This window comes from Erythrolamprus reginae, chromosome 9 (genome assembly GCF_031021105.1).
Source record: "Erythrolamprus reginae isolate rEryReg1 chromosome 9, rEryReg1.hap1, whole genome shotgun sequence".
NCBI lineage: Eukaryota > Metazoa > Chordata > Lepidosauria > Squamata > Dipsadidae > Erythrolamprus > Erythrolamprus reginae.
This window is the reverse complement of record NC_091958.1, coordinates 13,018,194-13,037,463: the sequence shown is the minus strand read 5'-3', so window position 1 is coordinate 13,037,463 and position 19,270 is coordinate 13,018,194. Positions and strand designations below refer to the sequence as shown.

At 41.1% G+C, this 19,270-nt stretch overlaps 1 protein-coding gene across 1 annotated transcript; it reads right to left on the bottom strand.

The window, feature by feature from the left end:
• Positions 1-2,361: 2,361 nt before the first annotated feature.
• LOC139172482 (C-signal-like) lies at positions 2,362-14,386 on the bottom strand. The gene is made up of 6 exons (XM_070761630.1): positions 14,243-14,386; positions 11,480-11,531; positions 8,896-9,080; positions 5,771-5,935; positions 4,491-4,601; positions 2,362-2,475 (listed from the first exon to the last, which is right to left on the bottom strand). Exons 1-6 carry the CDS (start codon positions 14,384-14,386, stop codon positions 2,362-2,364), a joined length of 771 nt encoding a protein of 256 aa, XP_070617731.1.
• Positions 14,387-19,270: the final 4,884 nt, after the last annotated feature.

The window sequence follows — 19,270 nt, the reverse complement described above, 5'->3', positions numbered from 1 at the left end:
GCTTCCAGAACATGCACAGAAGCCAAATCTCGTTCTGACGTATGCGCAGTGAAGGGCTACCAAAATTTTTACTAACACACTCTGGGTATGGCTTATGCGTTTTCTTTCAACATCTTTCAGTGCAAATTGGGTGCTCTGGGGTGGAGCTCTATTCTCACTACCCCACTGCGAGTTTCCCCCCATTCAGGCAGTAGCCCACCCCTGCATGTGCGCCCACCCGCCAGTCAGCTGAAGCTACACGCGGAGTTCCATTGTCGCTACCGTCATGCCGTATTGGACCATACCAACTGCAACCTGCTACTACCGGCAGCTACTGACAAGGGTTGCAGCCACTCAGGGTCACATGATCACCATTTGAAACCTTTTCAACCAGCTTCTAAGATCTCTAACATATCTTTTATTCTGAATCAGTTATAGACATATATTTCTATCACTTCTCAAGGCTTAGACTACATAGAAAAAGCAGAAAGTTCCTGCAGAGTCACAAACTTTGAAGATTCCTTCCTTAATCAGACTTTCTTGCAGGTGTCTTACCTGAAGCGAATGGGAGAGTCTCAAAGAAATTGTCCTGGACAATTATGCCAGGGGAGAGGAAGATTTCTGTTTGTTGCGATCTAGGACTGATCTACACCCCCCAAAAAAACAGATTTAGCAGTATTATATAACCCTTTCTGCCACCGCCTCCTTTCTCTAGCACCATCTCTGGTTTCTCTTCTCCACTTCATCTAAAATTATGCCTTTCATACCCACAACTATTTCAGCAGCTGTAAGGACAAAGATATCTTTTCCTTACTGTCTGCACGGTAATTATGACATCTTTTCTTTGTTCCTACAGTTATGATTGACTACAGTTTCGTTCATAAACTCTGTTGGTTTTATGAAGTCTTAATATACAGTATATTCCTGGTCGATGGATGATGTAAATAGATAAACGTGGACTTTCCTGTACAATGGAAAATGTGGACACCATTATGATGCTTCCTGAATTACACACAATAATGGGCAGCCAAAGGTTTTACTGCCACACACTGTGGGTGTGGCTTATTTTGTGGGTGTGGCTTAATGAGTCATGTGACTGGGTTGGAGTGGCTTGCCGGCCAAGCGACCAGGTAGGAGTGGCTTGAACAATCATCATCGTTCAAGTGAACTGTTAAGTCCTCGACGTACAACCTTACCAGTGTCGCTTGCTGGGGTGACAATTTGCTTCACGTTTCCCGCGCTCTCCTTCCTGGGTCACCTTCCCTGCCTCAGGCTGGGTAGCTAGGCGAACGGGTGCTGCTAGAAGCATAAATGCTGCCAGCGCCGCTTCCACCCACGCCTTCTGCTTGCACCTCAGAGGGAGGTGGCCGTGTGAGGCTGGAGTCGAGCCAGGCAGGAGAGAGGGAAGCTTGTCCGAGGCCAGGAAGGAGGAAAGAGGAAAAAAGCAAGGAGCACAGATGTAGCATGGGGAAAAAAGGAGAGCTGAGCCAAGACCAGTAATCCAGGAAGTGACGGCTGCCGATCACTGGAGCTATGCACGCATCTTCATTTCGGCTGGTGGAACTGTGTTGCACACCGTCCTGCCTGCTGCCCACTTCTGATTACACCGGAGGGCAAGTTCATGAATCATGGATGGAAGCTTAACAAAGAAAGATCCTAAAGAGGAAATTTCCTGACAGTGAGAGCCATTTACTCCTCCACTCGAAACAGAATACCCTACGAAAGCAGACTATCAATCCTAGGTCTTGAAAGCTTAGAACTACGACACCTAAAACACGATCTAAATATTGCTCACAAGTATTGCTCACAAGTATTGCTCACAAGGGGCGAGTTCAAGTGCACTAGAGTGCCTTCTGTCCCCTGTCCTATTGCTCTCCTATATCTCCTATACCTTTCTTCTATTCCTATATCTCTTCTTCTATTCTTTCATTGATATGTTCTATTACTATACCTTCTTTTCTATTATTTCTTAGATAATATTTTACTATGAGTATCTCCTCTATAACCTTCTTCATGTATTTTACTATGTGTATATAGATATATACCCACTAAAACCCTCATTGTGTATTGGACAAAATAAATAAATTAATTAAATTAAATAGTAAACCTTCCCCCTTAGGTCTGGATTCCCACAAATAAATAGCAACAGCAACTGCTCTACGAGAGTGATCCTTCCCACATGTGGCGCTTGGAATGAAAGGGGATGGCAAGATTTTCCACAAACGTGGCACCTTTATTGATAATAAACAACAGTGAGGCCCTCCTACTGTGTTTAAGGACATGGTTCCTCCAGGAGCAGAAGCCGGACAGAAGATTTCTCCTTTCGGTCCACGAAAGGAGGATGCTTTTTCCCAGCAGGAAACTCAAGGATGCTTATTCTGTTCACCAGACTATTTTCTTCCCCTCCCAATCCAGAAAAGTGCCAGGTGATGACGAATCTAAGCCAGCAATGACATTCACCAAGCTCTTACTACTCGACTCCACTGTCATCAGGGCCTGCCATGAAAAGGAGAAGCTGGATTATGGTTCTGCACTGGCTGCCGATCAGTTTCCAGTCACAATTCAAAGTGTTGGTTATGACCTTTAAAGCCCTTCATGGCACTGGACCAGAATATCTCCGAGACCGCCTCCTGCCGCACGAATCCCAGCGACCAATTAGGTCCCACAGAGTGGGCCTTCTCCGGGTCCCGTCAACTAAGCAATGTCGGTTGGCGGGCCCCAGGGGAAGAGCCTTCTCTGTGGCGGCACCGGCCCTCTGGAACCAACTCCCCCCGGAGATTAGAACTGCCCCTACTCTTCCTGCCTTCCGCAAACTTCTTAAAACCCACCTTTGCCGTCAGGCATGGGGGAATTGAAACATCCCCCCCCCTGGGCACGTTGAATTTATATATGGTATGCTTGTGTGTGAGTCTGTTAGTTTGTGGGGTTTTTAAATCTTTAAAATTTTAAATTGTTGATTACTTATGATTTGTTTTTTACATGTTGTGAGCCGCCCCGAGTCTTCGGAGAGGGGCGGCATACAAATCCAAGTAATAAATAAATAAATAAATAAACGTAAGAACCTAAGAAGAGCCCTGCTGAATCAGGCCAAAGCCCATTGAGTCCACGCTCTGTGTCATACAGTGGCCCACCAATTGTCCATGGGGATCTTGAGCAGAAAGAGAAGGCAAGACTCTCCCTTTCCCTTGACCCCCAACAAATGGTACTCAAGGGAATCCTGCCTGCCTCAACTAACATAGAGGTGGCACATGGACATCCGTTTCAATAACCACCGATACACTTGGCATCCATGAATCTGTCTAATCCTGCCTTGAAGCTATCCAGGCTGACAGCTGTCACGACCTCTTCTGGAAGTGAATTCCATAAACCAAGAACCCTTTGGGTGAAGAAATATTTCCCTTGATTTGTCCTCACTTTCTTACCTATGAGCTTTAGGGAGTGCCCCCTCGTCCTAGCATTGTGTGATAGAGAAAAGAATTTCTCTCTATCCACCTTTTCTATCCCTGAAAATTGATTTATATTTATTGTTATTGTTGTTATTGTTGTTGTTGTTACTTAAGATTAGGGTCAGACTAAGCCTGACACACATAGAACATCAGATGGTACCTTTGAGCCAATCATCATGAGATGTTAATCTCATCTTAGGCACAAAAGGTCACTATAGGCCAATCATCTGGAGATGGTGAGTTCTAGTCCCGCCTTAGGCATGAAATCTAGTTGGGTAACTTTGGACCAATCATCAGGAGATGCTAAATTCTAATCTCAGTTTAGGCAGAAAAGGCCAATCATCAGCATGCTGAGTTCTAGTCCCGCTTTAAGCATGAAAGCCAATTGGGTAACTTTGGGCCAATCATCTGGAGATGATGAGTTCTAGTCCTGCCTTAAGCATGAAACCCAATTGGGTAACTTTGGGGCAATCATTTGGAGATGATGAGTTCTAGTCCCACCTTAAACATGAAAGCCAATTGGGTAACTTTGGGCCAATCATCTGGAGATGATGAGTTCTAGTCCTGCCTTAAACATGAAAGCCAATTGGGTAACTTTGGGCCAATCATCTGGAGATGATGAGTTCTAGTCCCGCCTTAAACATGAAAGCCAATTGGGTATCTTTGGGCCAATCATCTGGAGATGATGAGTTCTAGTCCCGCCTTAAACATGAAAGCCAATTGGGTAACTTTGGGCCAATCATCTGGAGATGATGAGTTCTAGTCCTGCCTTAAACATGAAAGCCAATTGGGTAACTTTGGGCCAATCATCTGGAGATGATATCTAGTCCCGTTTTAGGCATAAATCTAGTTGGGTAACTTTGGGTCAATCATCAGGAGATGCTAAATTCTAATCTCAGCTTAGGCACAAGAGCGTGACCTTGGGCCAATCATCAGTAGATGTTGAGTTCTAGTCCTGCCTTAGGCAGGAAAGCCAACTGGGTGACTAGACCAAACTGGCTCTCAATGATTAAATTTCCCATTTTTTGAAGATATTCCTTATTCCCTCCCATCACCTTATAGTACCTGTTCTGAGCCCATGTCAGTTTTCACCCATCCAGGATGGAGTACAACACATGCAATTCCATCTTTTTTCAGTTCCTCTGCAAAACTGGTATTGACCATGTTCAGTGCTGTCTATAAAACAAAGCGTGAGAAAATGAATGGAAGAACTTGGGGGGACGGGATGAAAAGGGAGATCAGCCTAGAATCCCTACATAGCTACAAGTGAACTAAGTCCAACCCTCCTTGAGTGCTGGGAGCCCCTGTCTAACTCCAAGTAGGAGCTGACTCATAATTGATCCCTGTGCATAGGCATCTAGCAATAAAATATACTAAATACAAAGAAAATAAAAGGGAACACTCAAAGAACACGTCCTAGATCTGAATGAATGAAATATTTTCATTGAATACTTCGTTCGGTACAAAGTTGAATGTGCACAACAGCATGTGAAATTGTCAATCAGTGTTGCTCCCTAAGTGGACAGTTTGTTTTCACAGAAGTTTGATTTACTTGGAGTTATATTGTGTTGCTTAAGTGTTCCCTTTATTTTTTTTAGCAGTGTGGTTTGCAATAATGGTGAATATAGAAACATAGAAACATAGAAGACTGACGGCAGAAAAAGACCTCATGGTCCATCTAGTCTGCCCTTATACTATTTCCTGTATTTTATCTTACAATGGATATATGTTTATCCCAGGCATGTTTAAATTCAGTTACTGTGGATTTACCAACCACGTCTGCTGGAAGTTTGTTCCAAGGGTATCTGTAACTTGGTATAGGATAAGAGTGGAGGTTCATTTTCTAAGCTTTTGGGTAGGCTTCCAAACATTTTGTTAACTAAATTAACTAAAATAGATAGATAGATAGATAGATAGATAGATAGATAGATAGATAGATAGATAGATGATAGATAGATAGATAGATAGATAGATAGATAGATAGATAGATAGATAGATAGATAGATAGATAGATAAACAAATAGGTGGGTGGGTGGGTGGGTAGGTAGGTAGGTAGGTAGATAGATAGATAGATAGATAGATAGATAGATAGATAGATAGATAGATAGATAGATAGATGATAGATAGATAGATAGATAGATAGATAGATAGATAGATAAAGAGAGAGAGATAGACAGATAGACAGACAGACAGACAGATAGACAGACAAAAAAACAAAAAAAACCTAACTAACTAACTAACTAACTTCTAAATCAATAGGAAAAGTAAGTAGATTTCACCTCTGGCTAGAGATATCTTGGACTATCTCATTGGTTATGTTCAAAATAAGAGCATTACCCCATTACCTTGTTGACAAGATATTGGTACCCTGGGGAAGGTTGTGTTGCAGTCTTAAAACCCTGCCCAAAGGGGCTAATGAAAGTAGATATGTTGACGACAACTGCCTTGTGGCCTCTTAAGTTGTCATTTGTGGTCTCTTTGGCAGCCTTCTTCAGGAGAGGCAGGAATTCCTAAAATACATATGAAACAGTAGGGCGAAACGTTACATTTCTCTTCTTATTGCCTCTCCTTCAGATCCTTGTTTTAGAGTCACGGTGGCGCAGTGGTTAGAGTACTTCTGCAGGGTACTTCTGCTGATCACCGGCTGCCAGCAGCTTGGCAGATCGAATCCCACCAGGCTCAAGGTTGACTCAGCCTTCCATCCTTCCAAGGCCGGTAAAATGAGGACCCAGATTGTTGGGGGCAATATGCTTACTCTCTGTAAACCATTTAGAGAGAGGGCTGTAAAGCACTGTGAAGCGGTATATAAGCAGTGATGGACTCTTAAGGGTAGGGTCAGGTACGCAGAACCAGTAGAAAAATTTTGGTACTCTGGGGTGGAGCTCCATTTTCGCTACTCCTCTCTGTCCGGGTAGTAACCCACCCCTGCCCTTTGATTACTCTACTCAGTTATGGGCTCTTACAGGTACGGTCAGGTTTGCAATACCGATAGAAAATTTTTTAATTTATTATTTATTTATTTAATTTATTTATTGGATTTGTATGCTGCCCCTCTCGGGAGACTCGGGGCGGCTAACAGCAGTAATAAAACAGCATATAATAATAATCCAATACTAAAAGCAATTAAAAACCCATTATTATAAAAACCAAACATACATACAGACATACCATGCATAAAATTGTAAAGGCCTAGGGGGAAAGAGTATCTCAATTCCCCCATGCCTGGTGGCAGAGGTGGGTTTTAAGTAGCTTACGAAAGGGAAGGAGGGTGGGGGCAATTCTAATCTCTGGGGGGAGTTGGTTCCAGAGGGCCGGGGCCGCCACAGAGAAGGCTCTTCCTCTGGGTCCCGCCAAGCGGCATTGTTTAATTGACGGGACCTGGAGAAGACCCACTCTGTGGGACCTAACTGGTCGCTGGGATTCGTGCAGCAGAAGGCGGTCCCTGAGATAATCTGGTCCGGTGCCATGAAGGGTTTTATAGGTCATAACCAACACTTTGAATTGTGACCGGAAACTGATCGGCAACCAATGCAGACTGCGGAGTGTTGGTGTAACATGGGCATATTTGGGAAAGCCCATGATTGCTCTCGCAGCTGCATTCTGCACGATCTGATCTTTTGTCAGATACGCAAAACTGGAAGAAAAATTATGATAATTTTTTTTTCCCTTCTGAGCTCTGGATATGTTTTTCCTATTGCAGTTAATGAGGTGGAATGTGTATAATTCAACACGGTGCGTGTGTGTGTGTAGAATAGAATAGAATAGAATTCTTCATTGGCCAAGTGTGATTGGACACAGAATAAATTACACTTATATACATACATTTTATATAGTGGATAATATATATTTTTGTGTGCCTGTGTGTAATATGTATGTACACATATCGCGTATATACATAGAATTAAATAGTATATTTTGGATGTCCAGGAATAGTAAATAGAAAAGGAAATTGTATCTCTTTGAGGTGAGGAGAGGCCAGGCACACTAACCCAAACCCTTGACATGAGTGACGTCAAGTTGGCCACCTTTAAGCCAGTCACATGACTTTTAAGCCACGCCCGATGACATGATCACCAAGCCACTCCCACTTGGTCACATGGCTGGCAAGCCACACCCACAAAATAAGCCACGCCCACAATGTGGTAGTAAACATTTTTTGCAGCCGTTCACTGTATAGAAGTCTGAATGCTAATGCTATTCTCACTGCCTTTTATTATTATTATTATTTTTTAAAATTATTTATTAACGAGGGATAAATGGGGGGCAGGAAAAAAGGGGGAGGTAAATTCAAAATGGGTAAGGGTATTTATCACATGATATTATGTTTCATAATATATGTAACAAAATGGAACAGAATTTCAATATTCACATTTGTATCTTATTACTATAAATAATTCATTTATCTATCTCATCGTATTAATTAAAGCTCATAAGAATAATAAGTATTGGTTAGAGTAGTAAAAGACTTACTTGTAGAACGGTAAGTAGAAAAATAAGATTAGGTTTATGTGAAATATTGCGCAATGGAAAAGTATATATATTTTTTGTCTGAGAGTCTCAAAAAGGAATTACATGACCCCAGGACTGGCAGTGGTTTGCTCCCAGTTCAGACCAGTTCTAAGAACTGGTGGCGCTGATTGGTGGGAGGCTTCACTCACTCTCCCGGAACGCATGAGCAAACCAGTAGTAAAGAGTTTTAGAACCCACTACTGAGACTTGACTTTCAATCCTGGGCCTAGAAAGTTTAGAACTAAGACGCCTTAAACAAGATCTAAGTATTGCCCACAAGATCATAGGCTGCAACGTCCTGCCTGTCGGCGACTACTTCAGCTTCAACCACAACAACACAAGAGCACACAACAGATTTGAACTTAATATTAACTGCTCCAAACTTGACTGTAAAAAATATGACTTCAGTAACCGAGTTGTCAAAGCGTGGAACTCATTACCGGACTCCATAGTGTCATCCCCAAAGCCCCAACACTTTACCCTTAGATTATCTACGGTTGACCTATCCAGATTCCTAAGAGGTCAGTAAGGGGCGGGTACAAGTGCACTAGAGTGCCTTCCGTCCCCTGTCCTATTGCTCTCCTATATCTCCTATACCTTTCTTCTATTCCTATATCTCTTCTTCTATTCTTTCATTGATATGTTCTATTACTATACCTTCTTTTCTATTATTTCTTATATTTTACTATGAGTATCTCCTCTATAACCTTCATCATATATTTTATTATGTATATATAGATATATACCCACTAAAACCCTCATTGTGTATTGGACAAAATAAATATATAAAATAAATAAATAAAATAAACAAATGTCTGATTTTGATCCCAAGAGAGGATGCTACATCAGTTGTGTAAAAAAAGCAGCCACTTTTTTTCCAGTGGCGTTGTAACTTCAAACGGTACCTAAACGAATGGTTGTAAGTTGAGGGCTACCTGTATAGTCCCTAAACCAGACTTACTCTGACAACCAGGAGAGGCCCCACTGCATTGATCTTGTATGACTTTGACAAATCTTTCCGATTGATGTTTTCGAGGAAAAGGGAATTTCTGCTGGTGTTGTTGATGAGCAGATTGAGCCCTTGTCCTTTCAGATGGGATTCCACTTCTGACACAGCCCGCTTCATGCTGGAAGGTTTCGTCGTATCTACCACACACAGAGAAGAAAGCTAATTGGACAGGTGTCAGTTAAAATCACTCGGTTCCTAGTTTGATGTGAGTGTAATGGAAGTGTAATGGAAAATAAAAGACGTTCAGTGACAGGGAGAAAAGCTGCAGCCCAGATCCGTGTTTCCCAACCTTGGCAACTTGAAGATATTTGGACTTAAAAGTGAAAGAGGATATCAATAGAATGCTAAATATACAATGGACAATCACTAAGGAAATGGCAGTACTAGTTAAAAGCAATGCGATGGGAAAATTTAGAGAAATAAAAAAAGCAGCAATAGAAAGCGCTCAGGCAGTAATAGTCTTGGGTTGGAAGGATGCGACAAAATGGACAATGCAAAATTGGTATAGGTACATGGTGGACCATATTCAATTTGAAATTATGGATAAAAGGATAAATTCGGATAATGAAACTGAGTTGGGACAACTGATGGGACGGTGGGACAAGGTAAGATGATATATGACGAGCAGAATCCGAGACCAAGCTACAAGAAATAAATTGGAATCACTCTATAATATAAATAGATATATTGCTCTTGGGTCAAGTGGACTATATAAGAAACACCCCCGATTTGGTGGTGGGGAATGTGTGTGTGTCTGGGTGGTGGGCACATTTCACTATGCACTGTTTTATGTTGTGTGTAATATAAATTTGTTAAAAATTAATTTTAAAAAATTATTTTAAAAAAAGAAGATATTTGGACTTCAACTCCCAGAATTCCCCAGCTGGGGAATTCTGGGAGTTGAAGTCCAAATATCTTCAAGTTGCCAAGGTTGGGAAACACTGGCCTAGATAACAGTCTGATGAATGAATTTTTGCCCACCTAGTAGCTCGAAAGCATGCAAATGCGAGTAGATGAATAAGTACCACTTTGGTGGGAACATAACAGCCTTCCGTGAACCTTTGGCGTGTAACCATGCTGGCCACATGTCCATGGAAATTGTTTTGGGCCAAGAAAAGGAGACGAGGACCATGCCCTAGAGTCAGAAATGACTGGACAGGGAACCTTTTACCTTTTAAATGAAAGGTTTGAGTCAAACAAAGGAGGAGGGGGGGGAGGGATGCCAAAGGTCTCAGAAGGGATCTTCCCTAGTGTTCAAGAAAGGAAAAATGAAGGGTGGAACGGAGACTTTTTGACTTGGAAGATTGATGTTAGTTTTGTGAGAGGACTAGACTAGACTAGATTAGATTAGACTAGGGTAGACTAGGTTAGACTAGGGTAGAATGGAATGGAATGGAAAGGAATGGAATGGAGTAGAGTAGGGTAGGGTAGGGTATGGTAGAGTAGGGTACGGTAGGGTAGGGTAGAATAGAATAGAATAGAGTTGGGTATGGTAGGATAGGATCGGGGAGAAGAGAAGAGAGGAGAGGAGGGGAGGAGAGAGGAGAGGAGCCGCCCCGAGTCTACAGAGAGGGGCGGCATACAAATCTAATTAATAATAATAATAATAATAATAATAATAATAATAATAATAATAATAATAATGAGAGGAGAAGAGAAGAGAAGAGAATGTAGAGTAGGGTGGAGAGGAGTGGAGTGGAGTGGAATGGAAAGGAATGGAATGGAGTAGGGTAGTGTAGGGTAGTGTAGGGTAGGGTAGGGTAGGGTAGGGTAGAGTAGAGTAGAATAGAATAGAATAGAATAGAGTTGGGTATGGTAGGATAGGATCGGGGAGAAGAGAGGAGAATGTAGAGTAGGGTGGAGAGGAGTGGAGTGGAAGAGAATGGAATGGAAAGGAAAGGAATGGAATGGAGTAGGGTATGGTAGTGTAGTGTAGTGTAGTGTAGGGCAAGTTAGCGTAGAGTAGAGAAGAGTAGAGTAGAATAGAATAGAATAGAATAGAATAGAATAGAGTTGGGTTTGGTAGGATATGATAGGATAGGGGAGAAGAGAAGAGAAGAGAATGTAGAGTAGGGTGGAGTGGAGTGGAGTGGAATGGAATGGAATGGAATAGAATAGAGTTGGGTATGGTAGGATAGGATCAGGGAGAAGAGAAGAGAGGAGAGGAGAAAAGAAGAGAAGAGAATGTAGAGTAGGGTGGAGTAGAGTGGAATGGAATGGAATGGAATGGAATAGAATAGAACTATTTAAAAATAAAAAACTATTCACCTCAACTGATATCACTGCATTTGTACTACAGAAATGAGCATAAAAATCCCCAAATTGAGAATCAGGTGTGTTGTAAGTCTGGTAATACTCTTGGAATTAATGATGATAGGTATGATTGTATGTTGTGTCAGTTGCTGGTGTCAAGAAGCTTACTCCCTTTTTTTCCTGAAACACTATACTGTAAGAAATACATTAAAGTATTTTGTGGCTTTTCACTGAAATTTTTATGGCTTTCACTGTTAGTACTGAAAGAGTATCAACCCCATACCTAATTGAATCACGTGGGTGTTTTCATGTTGACTAGCCAACTTCTGCAGAATCTGCAATTGAGAAAGAAAACGTTAAAAAGAACAGGTTGAATGGATAAAATATTTTAAAAGGACATTCTTCCATCTTAATTCATTTACAGTTTTTTTTTCTTTTTATAATCCTTTAATCTCTTTTATTCAGGGTGGAGTTGGTACAACTTCATAACAGGTAGTTTCTCTTTGTGTCCTGACAGAGAAACAACTGTTGCCGCCTGGGATTGAACTCTCAACCTTCGGAGTGGGAGGCAAGTGTCTTCACCTCTAACCCACCACACCTGTCTTCAATTCCTTTAGAGTAAAATATCCGAATGAATTGTTTTTATCTGCAGCTATTATAATTTGCAGGCTGTGTCTTTTTAAAACTAGAACTAGCTGTTTATATCTCTCTTTTTGTTTATATTATCATGGTTGTATTGTTGTTCTCTGTGTTAAATTCATTTAAAACAATCAAGGAGGGCTAATTAGATCTTGCCCCCCAGACCAATAAATGTGATGCATGGGGTGATTGCATTGTCTGATTGAGTAATATATAGGATTTTTAGCTGTAGCTTTTTAATGTATTAGATTTGTTTTGTACGCTTTGTTTCTATATTTATTCTGTGAGCCGCCCCGAGTTTTCGAAGAAGGGCGGCATACAAATCTAATTAATAATAATAATAATAATAATAATAATAATAATAATAATAATAATAATAATACCACCCAGTGGTACTTGGCACGCTGGGCGCAGTGCCAAAGGATCTCAGCGGACATTTAAAAACCATCGGAATTGACAAAATCTCCATCTGTCAATTGCAAAAGGCCACTTTACTGAGATCGGCAAACATAATTCGCCGCTACATCACGCAGTCCTAGGTGCTTGGGAAGCGCCCGACTGGTGATGAAATACGAAATCCAGCATAGTGATCTTGTTTGCTGTGTTACATTGACAATAATAATAATAATAATAATAATAATAATAATAATAATAATAGTAAATAGATAGGGAAATTGTATCTCTTTGAGACGAGGAGAAGCCAGGCACCCTAACGCAAACCCTTGACGTGAGTGATGTCAAGTTGGCCACCTTTAAGCCAGTCACATGACCTTTAAGCCTCCTCCTGTCACATGATCATCAAGCCACTCCCACCTGATTAGCAATAGCAATAGCAATAACAACAATAACAATAACAAACCAGGTGAGTTTTATGGTTCGGTATGTCTTAGCATGAATCTGAATCCCAAGCAATATACAGTAGTCCCTCACCTATCGCTGGTGTTACGTTCCAGACCTGGCCGCGATAGGTGAAATCCGCGATGGGGAATTTATCGACTGATAGTACTTATTTAAGTATTTATATTGTAATTGTTTGGTAAGTTTTCATTGTTTTAAGTGTTTATAAACCCTTCCCACACAGTATTTATTTTAGATACAGTATTTAAATACAGTATTTACAATTTTAGATATATTTTCTTTTTTGAAAAACCTGCCGATCGAGTTCGGCGGGCTGTTTAAATCTGCCGATCGACTTCCTCAGAAACCCGCGATGAAGTGAAGCCGCAGTAGGTGAAGCGCGGTATAGCGAGGGACTACTGTATTTTGGAGTATAAGACACACTTTAGTTTTTGGGGAGAAAAACAGGGGAAAAAATAATCTGCCTACCAGGTATTTATCTTGGTCAGCTTCGACACATTAGTTTGCTGTTTTTGAGTGTATGTGCTTGCTTTTCATCCCCTGGTTGGGGATGAAAAACAGTTTATAAAACACTTCAAGTTTCAAGTTTCAAGTTTTATTGGATTTATATGCCGCCCCTCTCCGAAAACCCGGGGCGGCTAACAGCAATCATAGACAGTATACAATAATAATCCAATACTAAAAGCAAATTAAAACCCCTTAATATACAAAACCAAACACACATACAAACATACCATGCATACCATTGTAACCGCCTAGGGGGAGAAGAAATCTTAATTCCCCCATGCCTGGTGGCAGAGGTGGGTTTTAAGTAGATTACGAAAGGCAAGGAGGGTGGGGGCAATTCTAATCTCTGGGGGGGAGTTGGTTCCAGAGGGTCGGGGCCGCCACAGAGAAGGCTCTTCCCCTGGGTCCCACCAAGCGGCATTGTTTAGTTGACGGGACCCGGAGAAGACCCACTCTGTGGGACCTAACTGGCCACTGGGATTCGTGCGGCAGAAGGCGGTCCCTGAGGTAATCTGGTCCGGTGCCATGAAGGGCTTTATAGGTCATAACCAACACTTCTCTCTCTCTCTCTTCAGAGAGAAACAATGAGAAAATCAGTCAAAGGGACAATCGTTTATTTAGCAAAGCACAAAAGATCGCTTCACCCATTTCAGCATCTTGTTGGGGCTGAAAAAAAAGGCAGAAGATCGCTTGCTAGCAAAGCATGGAAGATTGATTCACTGTTAGGGCTGAAAAAAGGCTCAGCTGAGGGAGCAGCAATGAAAGAAGCAGGCAAAGGGAAGATTGCTTAGCTAGCAATGCATGGAAAAATGCATTAGCATCTCGTTAAAGCTTTTTAAAAAACTTAGTAAAAGCTACATTCGGAATATAAAACGCACCCAAATTTTTAGGGGGTGAAAGGTGCATCTTATACTCCAAAAAATATGGTAATCTTTTGCCTCAAATGCCTCAATTCATTGATGCTTGAAATGGAAGCCTACACCAGTACATTACTTCATCTTGCGTCTTAAAGATGTTGAATTATGGTTGGTCTTCTACATACCTTTGATTCAGGTCCTGTAGGGTTCCTACAAGTTGCAAAAATATGTCCAGAAGGAGGGTTCAATTTCACCAGCTCCTTCACCAGTCCAAATCCAATTCCCCGGTTGGTGCCAGTCACCAGGATGTTACGAGCTACTTGAAACATTTTTGCTCTTCAACACTGTTGGCCTTTGGACAGGTGATGACATCTGCATCACCAAATAGGAAGAGGTTACCATTATTAGACTAGCCTGAAGTGGACTCTCTTAAACACAACAACAGGTAATTCTCTTAGAAATAGTACTAGACTTTAGGAGAAACCCTCCCATTCTATCACCACCTAGAATACTAGACAACACAGTATCAACAGTAGAGACCTTACAATTTCTAGGTTCTACCATATCTCAAGACCTAAAATGGTCCTGTAACATCACTGGTATAGAGTCCCCTGCTTGAGCAAGGAGTTGGACTAGAAGACCTTCAATGTCCCTCCCAACTCCATTCTTAATTATTTGTATATTATAATATTTCTATCACTTGTCTTCTTTTTTTATTATTTTTATATCCATACACAAACATAACAATGACAATCAAAACAAAACATAAAACATAAATTTGGGGTGTTTACATTCCCCACTTATTCAGAATTTCAATCGGAGAGTTATCCATTTTTTACCTTTTATTTTGTTAACTAATGCTTTGCCATTTTTACATATTTGCATATTTATCTTTGAATTTTATTTATTGATTTCTTCAATTATCTTTCTATGTAGTTTATTTATTTATTTATTTATTTATTAATCAAATTTGTATGCTGCCCCTCTTCGTAGACTCGGGGCGGCTAACAACAGTAATAAAACAATATAAACAAATCTAATATTTAAGTTAATTTAAAAAGAAACCCCAGTTTGAGAAACCAATCATACATACAGACATACCATGCATAAATTTTTTATAAGCCTAGGGGGAAGGGAATATCTCAATTCCCCCATGCCTGACGACAGAGGTGGGTTTTAAGGACCTTACGAAAGGCAAGGAGGGTGGGGGCAACTCTGATATCCGGGGGGAGTTGGTTCCAGAGGGCCGGGGCCGCCACAGAGAAGGCTCTTCCCCTGGGTCCCGCCAAACGGCAATGTTTAGTCGACGGGACCCGGAGAAGGCCAACTCTGTGGGACCTAACTGGTCGCTGGTTCCTTTTCTTTTATCCTTTCTTTCCTCTAGCCCAGTGTTTTTCAACCAGTGTGCCGTGAGACATGGTCAGGTGTGCCGCGAAGCTCAGAGAGAGAAAGAAAACAAGAGAGAGAGAAAGAAAGAAAGAGAGAGAAAGAAAGAAAGAGCAAGAGGGAGAGAAAGAAAACAAGAGAGAGAGAAAGAAAGCAAGAGAGAGAGAGAGAGAAAGCAAAAGAACGAAAGAGAGAGAGGGAGAGAAAGCAAGAAAGAGAGAAAGAGAACAAGAGAGAAAGAAAGCGAGAGAGAGAGAAAGAGAGAGAGAGAAAGAAAAAAAGAAAGAAAGAAAAAGAGAGAGAGAGAAAGAGAGGGAGGGAAGGTGGGAGAGAGAAAAACATAGAGGGAGGTAGGGAGAGAGAGAGAAAGAGCAAAAAAGAGGAAAGAAGGAAGAAAGAAAGGGATGGAGAGAGAGAGAAAAAAAGAGGAAGGGAGAGAAAGAGGGAGGGAGAGAGAAATAGAGTGAAAGGAGGGAGAGAGAGAGAGATTTTTTTTGTCCAAACTTTTTTTAGCCACCCCCCCCTCAATGTGCCCCATGCTTTTGTAAATGTAAAAAATGTGCCGCGGCTCAAAAAAGGTTGAAAATCACTGCTCTAGCCAATTATATAAATTCTCCCATATCTTATAATATTCTGAGTCTTCTTTCCTGTCTAGCTTCTTTGAAAGCATATCCATCTCTGAGCAATCCATCACCTTTTTAATTACCATCCCTTCTTCGGGTATTCTATCAGATTTCCACCATTGATGATATATTATCCTTGCTGCTGTTAGAATATGAATAATCAAATATCGTACTTCTTTTTTGAATTTCTTATTAAAAATACTCAATAAATATAATTATGTTTTTTTCTCCACTTCTTCTTTTGTAGTTACTTTTATCCATTCCCCCACTTATTCCAATAGTTTTTGACTTCTGTACCATCATTGATGGTAAAATGTTCCTTTTTCTTTTTTGCGCTCCCGGCACATAGAAGAAACATTTGGGAACATTTTAGATAATCTCTCTAGTGGTAAGTGCCATTGATAAAACATGTTGCACTGGTTCTCCTGGAATGCATTAGATGCATCTAATGTATTTCTATCACTTCTCATATCTTAGGCTATTTAGTGAAGGCAGATTAGGAAATTCCCACAAACTTTAAAATTGGCTTTGCTATTCCTTATCTAATCAGGTTATCTTCCAGGTATTTTACCTGAAGCAAATGGAGGAATCCCAAGAATTAGTTCCCTGGACAATTTAAATCAAGGAAGAGCAAGACGTCTTCTTTTATTTGCGATCTGGAAACCCCCAAAACAGATTTGGCAGCATTATGTTGCTCTTCCCATCTCCTCCATCCTCTGGAACCATCTCTGTGTTTCTATTCTCCACTTCATCTAAAATTACACCTGTCCTACCCAAGGAAAAACATCTTAGCAGCTATAAAGACAAAGATATAGTTTCCACTGACTCTATGGCTATTATGACATCATCTGTTCCTACGGTTATGACTGATTGACTGCAGTTTCATTCACTGAGCCTCTGTTGACTTTATGTGTCAATTGCTAGCACCATGGGCTGATGTGCCATACACTAAAGAACCAGCGATGGCAATAGCAATAGAATTTAGATTTATATACACTGCTTCCCAGTACGATCACAGCCCTCTCCAAGAGGTTTTCAGAGTCAGCATATCGCCCCCAACAATCTGGGTCCTCATTTTGCCAACCTTAGTGTTGTGGTTAGCTCTGGCCCAGCTCCTGCCCCAAGGACTGTGGATGTGGGGGAGACATCCACATGCTGCAGGCCTGTTTTGACCCTGGTGGAATCTGCTGATGAAGGCTCCTCTGACCAAGAAGACATGAGTGACAGGGAGGAGGAGAGTGTGGCAGAGAGCTCAGAAGGAGATCAATTATCTAGCTCCTCCTTGGATTCAGAGCAAGAGTTAATGATACAGCCACGCATGCAGAGAGCGATGCATAGGCAACAACAACTGAGAGATTATTATCAAGAAAATGAGGCCACCTGTGGTTGGGTGGGGCTGTGGTAATTAGTGAGGCTGCTATAAATAGCAGCCTGTGGGTTTGGCCATTGTGGAGGATTATCTGATCATTGTGTTTCATGCCTGCTTTGCTGACTTTGATCTTTGTGTGCTGATTTTTCCCCGCTTTGAAACTAAACCAGAGCAAAGTGTGTTTCACTTTGTGAAAGAAGAAGGACTGTGAATTGCCTCACAGCTGCAAGCTAAGTATCACAGAACTTATAAGGGACTTGTACAAATTACCAGTTTGCTTGGAGTGCTCTTTGCTATACAAAAAGAGGGCTTCGTTTATTTGCATTTTCGGTATAAAGCACATTGTTTTGAATTTTCAAACGTGTGTGTGTCCGAAATTGTATCTGGGCATTTTTTGGAGGATTCTACCAGAGAGCTCAACAGAACACTTAGAAGGATAGCAGGCTGAGTCCACCTTGAGCTGGTGAGAATCGAACTGCCGAACCACTGGCAGCCAGGAGACACCAGAACTAACCTGTAGAACTGCATTTGAACCACTGCGTCACCGTGGTGTTGGCTTTATTATCAAATGGAAAATTTGGATGCCTTTATGATGGTTATTGAATTCCACCTGGGGTCAAGACCAGAATCATGGACGGAAGCTTAGCGAAGAGAGATCCTAAGGATAAATTTCCTGACCGTGAGAGCAATAGATCAGTGGAACATTTTGCCTTCAGAAGTTGTGGGTGCTCCAACACTAGAGCTGGCTGAGGAATTCTGGAAATAGTTACAATTAGGACTGCAGAATGTGATTTTTAAAAAAGTCCACATAAGACCATATTATTGAAGCTTTATCCATTTTTTAATGAATTACAGCTTAAAAAAAAGTTTGAGGTTTGATCCCACCCTATAAGTGGTGTTTTTTAACCACAGTTGGGCAGCTTGCCTTAAACACGACCTGAGCACAGCCCAGAAAATCATCTGCTACAATGTCCTTCCTGTCAACGACTACTTCAGCTTCAACCACAACAACACACGAGCACACAACAAATACAAACGTAAAGTAAACCGCTGTAAACTCAACTACAGGACAGGAACTGTAAGCACGCTGGTGCATTTATGCACGCCCCCTTACTTCTTAGGAATCGGGAGATGTCAACAGTGGATAATCTGCCTGTCAAAGACTACTTCAGCTTCAACCACAACAACACAAGAGCACACAACAGATTCAAGCTTAATATTAACCGCTCCAAACTTGACTGTAAAAAATATGACTTTAGTAATCGGGTTGTCGAAGCGTGGAACTCCTTACCGGACTTTATAGTATCATCCCCTAACCCCCAACATTTTACCCTTAGACTATCCATGGTTGACCTCTCCAGATTCCTAAGATGTCAGTAAGCGCATGTCCCCTGTCCTATAGTCTCTCCTATATCTCGTATTTCTTCTCTACTATATCCTCTATAACCTTCATTGTGTATTAGACAAAATAAATAAATAAAATAAAATAAATAATCTAAGGGTAAAGTTTTGGATGATACTACAGAGTCTGGTAGTGAGTTCCATGCATCAACTACTCGGTTACTAAAGTTGTATTTCCTGCAGTTGAGTTTAGAGCGATTTACTTTACATTTGTATCTGTTGTGTGCTCCTGTGTTGTTGTGGTTGAAGCTGAAGTAGTCATTGACAGGAAGGACAATGTAGCAGATGATTTTCTGGGCTATGCTTAGGTCACTTTTAAAACAAAAAAACTAAGCATATCCGATAAAATCACATCACTTTTTTTTTTAAAGAAAAATCAAGAATAATGTATTTTAACGATGCGGTCCTTCCTCCATCATATAATCTCCTATCCA

Excerpts from the sequence above, each read along its gene's own strand:
- LOC139172482 (XM_070761630.1), bottom strand. The coding sequence starts at position 14,386 with ATGTTTCAAGTAGCTCGTAACATCCTGGTGACTGGCACCAACCGGGGA. Across the intron at positions 11,532-14,242 it reads CTACAGGACCTGAATCAAAG|ATTCTGCAGAAGTTGGCTAG; the intron begins GTATGTAGAAGA and ends TCTCAATTGCAG. Across the intron at positions 2,476-4,490 it reads CTGACATGGGCTCAGAACAG|GCCCTGATGACAGTGGAGTC; the intron begins GTACTATAAGGT and ends TTTTCATGGCAG.